Source organism: Phragmites australis, chromosome 5 (genome assembly GCF_958298935.1).
Source record: "Phragmites australis chromosome 5, lpPhrAust1.1, whole genome shotgun sequence".
In the NCBI taxonomy this organism is placed as follows: Eukaryota; Viridiplantae; Streptophyta; class Magnoliopsida; order Poales; family Poaceae; genus Phragmites; species Phragmites australis.
The window spans coordinates 30,435,217-30,444,499 of NC_084925.1; the positions used below are offsets into that span (position 1 = coordinate 30,435,217).

At 36.8% G+C, this 9,283-nt stretch overlaps 2 protein-coding genes across 2 annotated transcripts; both read left to right on the top strand.

Moving 5' to 3' along the window:
- Window positions 1–1,291: 1,291 nt before the first annotated feature.
- LOC133917954 (uncharacterized) lies at window positions 1,292–3,002 on the top strand. Its single transcript, XM_062361758.1, has 5 exons — window positions 1,292–1,422; window positions 1,985–2,155; window positions 2,252–2,517; window positions 2,603–2,806; window positions 2,907–3,002. Exons 2-5 carry the CDS (start codon window positions 1,987–1,989, stop codon window positions 3,000–3,002), a joined length of 735 nt encoding a protein of 244 aa, XP_062217742.1. The 5' UTR covers window positions 1,292–1,422; window positions 1,985–1,986.
- A 380-nt stretch (window positions 3,003–3,382) lies between these two features.
- Window positions 3,383–7,137, top strand: LOC133917955 (uncharacterized). Its single transcript, XM_062361760.1, has 15 exons — window positions 3,383–3,397; window positions 3,583–3,618; window positions 3,682–3,753; window positions 4,017–4,082; window positions 4,191–4,256; window positions 4,352–4,420; window positions 4,510–4,575; window positions 4,658–4,714; window positions 4,799–4,861; window positions 4,931–4,996; window positions 5,104–5,169; window positions 5,978–6,043; window positions 6,126–6,182; window positions 6,336–6,858; window positions 6,942–7,137. The coding sequence occupies exons 1-14, from the start codon at window positions 3,383–3,385 to the stop codon at window positions 6,384–6,386; spliced, it is 816 nt and encodes a 271-aa protein (XP_062217744.1). The 3' UTR covers window positions 6,387–6,858; window positions 6,942–7,137.
- Window positions 7,138–9,283: the final 2,146 nt, after the last annotated feature.

Here is a 9,283-nt window from a genome sequence, read left to right on the forward strand (position 1 = left end):
TTTTTGCAAAACACAATACAGACGTAGACGTTTCAACAAACACAGTACAAACATAGTACACTATACAAAAAGTTGAAATGTGAGGTGGAGATTTTAAGGGCGGGGAAGCTTCACCAATCTTTTCCTCATCAACGCATTCACGAATGAAGTGGTACCTTGTGTCAATGTGCTTGCTTCTATCGTGATGCACTGGGTTCTTGCTCAATGAGATGGCCGCCTTGTTATCGATCAGCAGTTTGAACTTCTTCACCGCTTGTCTTCTAAAATCTGTAATTAGGCGTGCCAACCAGACGCCTTGACACGCCGCAGTAGCTGCCCCAGTGATCAGGTGGCCGCTGAAGTAGAAAGATACCCGGTGGTGCTCTTCCTGTCATCAACATATCCGGCAATATCACTATCACAATACCCAACCAGCTCCATCTCAACCCTCTTCCTTCTCCCATAGAAACAACCAAACTTGAGTGTCTCCCATGGAAGAAAGAATCAAGCTGAGCAAGAAGTGCTCGAGTCCAATAAGAGAACATCACCAACTCTAGATTAATCAAGACTACCTACATCTGAAGAAATAAAGTTGAACTAGTTGAATTTACATAGCCTTTCATTTTAAAATAGATGGAATGCAATAGGCTATTCAAAAATATTTTTTTATTTTTCTTTTATTTTTTCTCACCTCAGCAGCACTAGAATAGGAACCATTGTATATTTTTGCTCAAGTTTGATGTAAGGGAGACGGCTATGGACACAAACGCACGTTCCAAAAACGGTACAGAAACTTCCAGGGGCGAAAACTCAATCTTTCAGACCGTTTTTGGCCTCGAAAAATTTACCAAACCCGACAAAGAGGGGAACTGGGGGAGCAACAGATGTAATTTTTTTTTAAAGATTTACGTAGAGTCAAAAAACGCCAAAATCGGTGTCCATATGCAAAAGTTATGCCTGTTTTACCAAAGGCACTCGGATCACCTTTCAAATTACGATCATTAGCATGAAATATTCTTTGAATGAACAAAAATTGTATTATTATTTTGTCGGATTAAAATTGATGGCTTTTTTTTACTCCCGCCTTTCTTTACCTCCGTTTTTTCATCTCCCACAATTTTTTCTCTGCTCAAAAACACACCCCGCCATTTTTGTTTGGCTATCACAAAATCCAAGCCCCACCAATACATTGGGTGTGTACATGACCCCACCTGTCATAGAGGTTAGGGATGAATGTGTAGAAAAAGGCTAAGGAATTTCACCAATCTGCTAACTACGGAACTACCCCATAATATCTTATCACCTCCTCATTCGACGCCAACAAGGTTGTGGGTTATTTCTTCTTCCCCCCATCGCACAAATTCACATCTCCGCTGCATCTGGCCTGCTGTGGGCTGCACCGCAGCAGGACCTCCTGCATCTTCCTCTCCTCTTGCCCAGCAGGTTCGATCCCATGTTTTACTCCGTTGAGGCTCTGACGTAGTCCCTTCCATGCCTCCTTCCCTGCTAATTTGTTGTGTTTTTTCCTTCCCGATTTTTTTACTGCTCCATCTGTTGATTTTTCTTTTCGGCGTACTTTTCTCCACCAGATCGTTGATTAAAAATTCGTTAGATTGGTTTCAAGTCCCAGACAGTCAAATTGATCAGTGCCCTAGTTGTATTCTGAGAGAGAGGTGTACTAATATTCATAGAGAGTATGGTAAAATTAATTGTATTTGGAATATGTAGTCTTTTCTATTCATATGCCTCCATTAACTAGTACGAAATTTATGGTCCAATCTATTTTTATTCTAAGTTTGTGACTATCTCTGCCGAGATTATTTGGCTTTAGATTGCCCTGCATGCTCCAATACATTTGTTATGTAAGTCCATAAAAATAATAAGAGGAATGGGTTGAAGGTTCTCTGTTTCAGTTCTCTGTTTTAGTTCTCTGCTAGAATGCCGTTCAATAAAGATGCTTATTTCAGATGTTAACTAATATTTTATTGATGACATGGTGCATCAGAAATGGCAAGGCGTAGAAGAAACCGCATTATTCAAAGCCAAGATGAATATTTGTCAGAGGAGCAGATTGAGCAAGAGAGATCCCCTGGACAAGATGTTGCTTCATCTGAACTTCAACTTGCTACTGGAGGAAGCCTGACTGAGAGTGATGATGTTGAAGTTAATGTTCAAGGTAACTACTTAGCTATTAAATAGTAATTACCAGAAAGTATTTTGTACCAATTACTATTGAACATTGATTTTTACATGACAATGTTACACTGGACAGATGACAATGGAGAAAGAACAAAGCGTGGGAGGACAAAACTGAAAGATATTTGGAGCCTTCCGAAAGGTCTCAGAATTGTTGTTGCATGTAATGATCTTGATCAGCCAATTGGTGATGAGGCTGGAGTTCTAGGTAAATTTCTTGGCATGGTCGCTAGGAACGGGTGCTTGTGTAGCTTGAGCTACAGGGATTGGAGACTACTGATAGGAAAGAGAGAAAGAAATACCAATGAAAAAAAAAAGATGGATATAATTAAGCAAGTGAAGGTACATCCTTAAACTTTCTTGTCAACTTGTAACATTTCACCTTGTTTTTCAACTTTTCTGCATGATTTTTGTTACTGGTATACAGATGAGATTCCTTTACCCTTCTCGCATGGAAAAATGGATATTACGAACTATTGGGGAGAGATGGAGGCAACATAAGTCAAATCTAAAGTCACTCTATTTCGATGTGAACAAGAGCATGGAAATTAATTGCAGCAATGTTCCAGAAGGTGTGATCGGTGATCAGTGGATTGCACTTGTCAATAATTGGATGACACCGAAAACAAAGGTACATGTATACATGTTTGATTTATCATGTACCTGCATATTAGCTTTTCCACAATTTGTGAAACTAAAGTGCTTTGACATATTTCCTTATTCTATGATAGGAGATAAGTGAAACAAACAGGACAAATCGTACAAAGAAGAAGTCAACGCATACAGCTGGAACAAAGAGTTTTGCTCGAATAGAGAAGAATTGGTAAGCATTTTTACAACTGTAGTTATGTGCATCTCTTCTTCATTCAGACATATACAGTGATTACTAAGCCCTTGATATTCAATCTTATGTTCAATAGAGGCAGAGAGATCCTGAAAAGAAGGTCCCACACAGGGCCGTGTTGTACATCCATACACACCAGCCAAAAAGCGACAAGAACATAAATGAACACGTGGTATTTTACTAAATGCTCAATATTTGGTTATCTACAATGATTTTTTATACATTATTTTAATTCATATCATTGAGATTTCTAGGGAAATTTGAAGGAACTTTTAGTGGAGCAGCCAGATTTAGCAGATACTAGGCAAGGAAAGATTGCTTGGAAAGGAGATGCACTGAATCAAATATTAGGAGAAGACAAGCATGGCCGTGTTCATGGTTTGGGCCTAGTTCCAAATCCTAATAAAGTGTTTGATCTGTCAACTTCACGACGCTTTAAGAATATAAATCTGACTTCATTGGATCCGACATCAAGTGTAGATGTTCTATCCCTTAGACTTCAAATGGAGAAGGTTCAAAAACATGCCCAGATTCAAGATGCTAATATTCTAGAATTGAAATAGAAGACAAAAACCTTGGAAGAAAGACAACTCGATCAGGTAATTTTAAGGAACTTCTCTGTTAACCATTTTATGTACTAACATTTTGAATTGGTGTCCCAGAGGTGCTTAGATGATCCTTTGCATGCAACTCAAGATGCTATTTATGTTGATGGGCCAAATTCAAAACGAAAAGTATGTATCTCTATGAAGATTTAAGAAAATATTCTTAGATTTCCATAATGTTAATTTTTTAGTAATGAGTTGTAAGTCCTATTCTTTTTTATGTCCACATCGAGTATACGGTGACCCTCAAAGTCAACAATTTAGCATGGTTGAGCAGCAGAATAATATGATGGTAGTATGAAATTGGCATAATTTTTCATCCAGAGTTTATGTAATAGTATTAATCTGTTTTTAGTCAAAAAATAGTATTAATCTATTCTTATCCACTACAGAGGAGACAAAATGATGATGAGTACGAGGATTTGCAGCCACCAAACAAATATTCTACAACAGAAAAGGTTTGCTCACATTTTGTTTTAAACTCTTCATGGCTTACAACCAATATATTATGTGACATCAGTGTTTATTATAGTTTCTACAATCTCCTGACCTTTGTTTCATTTTAGAATGAATGGGAAACGATACAGAATGACAATGCACAACAACCAAAAAAACATTCTAGTGAATATAAGGTTAATTTCTTAATTCACATTAATACTATTAGAACCTAGACCCTGGTTTAACATCAAATTCAGCCATTGTAATGGATTGTTGCATGTAACTATAGAGAAAGGAAGCTAATGCCTGTGATTACAATGTGCCGCAAGCCTACAGAGCTTCTACTGAAGCATACAATGTTAGTATTTTCTTGTTTTTTTGTAAAATGAATATTTCGATCAAATACTAGATTGCATAAATTGATTGGTTGTTATGATTTAACGACAGATCAAAAATAAACATTTTAAAGATGACGTTAGGATCGACAAAAACAAGCATACTAATGCAGCCAAGGTGACCAGTATCATTTGTTTGTTTTACAAAGTTTTTTGATTTGTTGTATAATGTATAGTTACTGAAATAGCATACACAACAGGTTGCAGACCTGGAAACATCTTCATATTGCTCAAATCATGAAGGTTCTCAATACCAGGTAAAGTTTTTTTTCTAGCAACAATATATTTTGTTACGTGCATAATTTGAAATAGATTAATTGTATACTCAATTCTGTCCACAGCGACCGTACGGTGACCCTCAAAGTCAAGATTTTAGCATGGTTGAGCAGCAAAATAATACGATGGTAGTATGAAATTGGCATAATTTTCATCCAGAGTTTATATTAGTTTTATTCTATTATTATCCACTGCAGAGGAGACAAAATGATGATGAGTACGAGGATTTGCAGCCACCAAACAAATATTCTACAAGAGACAAGGTTTGCTCACACTTTGTTCAAAACTCTTCATGGCTTACAACCGTTATATATGTGACTTCTGTGTTTATTATAGTTTCCACAATCTCCTGACCTTTGTTTCATTTTAGAATGAATGGGGAATGATACAGAATGACAATGCACAACAACCAAAAAAATATTCTAGTGCATATAAGGTTAATTTCTTAATTCACATCAATACTATTAGAACCTAGACCCTGGTTTAACATCAAATTCAGCCATTGTAATGGATTGTTGCATGTAACTGTAGAGAAAGGAAGCTAATGCCTATCATGACAATGTGCTTCAAGCCTATAGAGCTTCTACTGAAGCATACAATGTTATTATTTTCTTGTCTTTTGTAAAAAGAACATTTCTATCAAATAATAGATTGCACAAACTGATTGTTTGTTATGATTAGTCTGAATCTGCAATACTCGATCTATGTGTTGGTTTTCAACTGCCTGGATCTTCTGCAATAAAAAATGGACCAGTCTAGCTGTTGGACCTTATGTACATTTCATTGAGATACACTGATGCACAATAGCTGCTGATTTTGTTTGACCTGCTTGCCTGATCTGCTCAGCTCATAATGGCCCGCACTAGCATTTGATAGTGCTTAGATAGTGCTTACTCTGTTGCTACGTTTCTCCTTCTGTGCAAGATTAGTTCTTTCTAGGCTGTGTCCATTAATAAAGCCAAGGAATGAGTCTATGCTGTGCTTCCGATGTTTGCTTTATAAGTATTACATGAATGAGATATGCGTGCCATTCAAGGGTTCGGGCTTCCTACTTTGTAGAAGCAAAATTCTGCGGACCCGCTGTTACGGCATCATATTAAACTGCAACAATACCATTCCAATTGGCTCATATTCATTAAAGTCTCAGAATTTTAGATGGCATGTCAATTCAAACTTCAAAACTTCAGCATATTTCAAAAATCAACATAATTCAAAACTGATGGGTGGTTATGATTTCACGACAGACCAAACATAAACATTTTCAAGATGATGTTAGGATCAACAAAAACAAGCATACTAATGCAGCCAAGGTGACCAGTACCATTTATTTGTTTTACAATGTTTTTTAATTTGTTGTATAATGTATAGTTACTGAAATAGTATACACAACAGGTTGCAGGCCTGGAAACATCTTCATATTGCTCAAATCATGAAGGTTCTCAAAATCAGGTAAAGTTTTTTTCGAGCAACAATATTTTTGTTATGTGCATAATTTGCAATAGATTAATTATATAGCACAATAGATATGCCTAGTCTGTCCACTCGTTTGCTTGTAAAACTTTGTTTCTTCGGAGCTTGTGCTGACTTTCTTATTTTCTTCAGAGCAAAAATATCTCAAAAGGAGCTTGTGCAGCCATGCGTGCTAATGTATAAGAAACTTCTTCTAAACTTCATGATATTTATTTCCTTTTTTCAAAGAATTCTCTTAGCTACAGACTGATGTTCCATATAATTTTTTTTATAGAAACAACAGCATGGTACAGGCAGTAGGTTAGTGACCAGCTCAATGATGGTATAAGAGTGTTTATGTTCATTAGCAATTTATTTTTACAAATGGTTAACTTTCTGTTGTTTGATTATTTTGCTCAAACACTTCCATATATGCACTAGGCTGACACTACAGTATTTTTGAAGAGCTGGAAAAGTCAAAATAAGAAAGTAGCTGTTGCTACAGTAGTAAGTTGTGATCCAACACAAACTTGATGGTGTCCCAATAGGAAATGAATTTTGGATAGTGCGTGTCAATGTTGTAATTGCTGCAGACGAAGCATTGATACGGCCATACAAAACCTACAAATTTGTCGGTGATGCAGATGGAGCTAATATTGCTTGGCCTTCAACATTTGTACATTCACATCTTATTATCTTCACAATGAGATTTTGTTTCTTTCTAATGTTGCATTAAAGGATTCTAATTTTTTAATGTAGGTTGAAAAGATAAATTGGTGATGGTTTCAATGACATGCTTGATGGAGGATGGACAGTGGTGGTGGCATTTGCAAAATACTATTCCTTGTGTTTAATATTTGTTTCAATAGGAAATGATGTTTAGATCAAACTTCTATCATGAATCATGTGGATGGTATTCAATGTAATGCAACAATTCCATTTCAATATATCAGTGTTTATTTGCAATGTGATGTGTTCTTGATTAATTTTTGCATAAATTATTTTTTCATTAATTGGGCTCCAAATAAAAACTAATTAGGCCAATTAGATGAACAATTGCTAATTGCAACATTTATAAGTGTCGCAACAATCTCAAGTTATGGGTTGGAAAAGACTAGAAAAGTCATTTGTCCAGGGTATATACCAACACATGTAAGCGATGGTATAGCCCACTGTATCCGTTGCAACCTTGCAACGGTTTTTTACAGCTATTACCAACACTTATATATGCGTTGTAATAGACCCTTGCAATGCCAGTTCTTGCAACGAATAGTGAATGCGTTGCTATTGATCCTACCAACGCTTATTTGGACTTCTAGCAACGCATATATGCGTTGCAAAAGAGGGGTTTGTCTTGTAGTGTCCCTACTATAAAAACTATTTTTTAAAAACACCCACGGTCTTTATTCACAGATGGCTCATATAATAAATCGCTTGAGCAGTTAGCGAGAGATCCCTTTGGTTTTGGGCTGCCTGTAGAAACAAATTACCACATGTGGTTCACTGCTACAGAAACAGTTTTCAGAAATAGGTGGTAACCTATTTCTACATGCAATTAGCCACCCACCTCTAATCGAAGGCCTATAAAAATAGATGATTTCAACAGACGTAAAAGAGATCACATGTGAAAACCTATTACCAGAGACAACTTACTTAAGGAACCTATTGCCAGAGACAGACGCTTCCTTAAGCGGACCGCCTCTCAAAAAAAAAAAACTAAAATATATTTTTGCTCAACCAGGCACCCCGTGGCCGCGCTGTCGCAAGCCATAAGTCACATGATTTTTCATACAAAATACGCGCGTGTGCGGTTCATGGTACTCGAACGCGGAAGTACTAGTGATACTAATAGTATATGCAATTCTTTTGATCTGTTCTATCTGAAACTTAAATTATTATTTGGACATATAAATGACCTTAAATGAAAAAAAAAATTTAACTACAAAGTTGTAGATCTCGTCGAGGGCTACAATTTTTACGTAAAGTTTTTTCTTATCTGACTTTGTTTGAAAAAGATTATGAATTTTTTAAGATAAATTGTCATCTATTACCACAGGCGGTTCATATAAGGCACTGCCTTGGAAACTTATATGAATCGCCTCTGACAGGCAGTTCACATAAGGACTACATGTGGTAATTATCCTATTTTTAGATGTGATTCACATAAGGAACTGCTTTTGGAAATAACTTTTTACATAGACGGTTCACATAAGGAACCGCATGTGGTAATCATCCAATTTCTAGAGGCGGTTGTCGTAAGCAGACGCATGTGAAAATTTGTTTCCACATGGCCCAAAACCGCAGGGGCCAGCTCAGACGGTTTGTCATATGAGCCGCCAGTGGAAAGATACCCTCGGTGTCCCGAAAATAGTTTTTGTAGTAGTGGTTGCTTATGACAGCCGCCTGTGGTAATGAGATGATTACTACATGCGAGCGACATAAGAAGCTACTTGTGGTAATGGTCATTTTCAGAGGTGGCTCCTTATGTGGCCCGTCTGTAGTAATCATTTTCAAAGGCGGTTCACGTAATGAATCGCCTCTGGCAATGGGATGATTACTACAAGCGGACCATATAATTAGCCGCCTGTTAAAACGTATTTTCAGATGCGGCTCCTTGTGTGACTCGCCTCTGGTAATCTCGGAGCTTCATCCAGATCGAGTTTGCTCTGCCCGAACAGAGCAGCTCGATGGCGGCCGGGAGATTTGAAAATAAAGGGGGAGGTTTTGATTTTGAATTCCTTGGAGGAGCTAGCTATCCAAGGTAAAAGTATCCCATCCCTAACTAGCATCCTTTTGAAGTTTAGATCTAGATTTAAGCCTTAATTATGGTTTTGATGTAATATAGAGATGCACATGGTTCTAGCCATTTAGATCCTTGAATTAGCTAAAATTTGTGGCCAATGTTGATTCAATTGTGTAGATTCACATAATTCTAGTATTATATTAAAAAAATGTAGCTTCAATTTGATTTTTTTTAGCCTCTATGAGGTTTTATCATGAATGGAGATTTTTTGGATATATCTAGATTTAGATCTAGATCTAGATCCAGATATAGAGAGATAGAGTAATGAATCCACATTGTTTTGAGACATAAATTTGCA

Coding starts and splice junctions, on each gene's coding strand:
- LOC133917954 (XM_062361758.1), top strand. CDS start 1,987: ATGGCAAGGCGTAGAAGAAACCGCATTATTCAAAGCCAAGATGAATAT. Junction 2,518..2,602: donor ATATAATTAAGCAAGTGAAG/GTACATCCTTAA, acceptor ACTGGTATACAG/ATGAGATTCCTTTACCCTTC. Junction 2,807..2,906: donor GGATGACACCGAAAACAAAG/GTACATGTATAC, acceptor ATTCTATGATAG/GAGATAAGTGAAACAAACAG.
- LOC133917955 (XM_062361760.1), top strand. Junction 4,862..4,930: donor AGCAGCAAAATAATACGATG/GTAGTATGAAAT, acceptor TATCCACTGCAG/AGGAGACAAAATGATGATGA. Junction 6,183..6,335: donor ATGAAGGTTCTCAAAATCAG/GTAAAGTTTTTT, acceptor TATTTTCTTCAG/AGCAAAAATATCTCAAAAGG.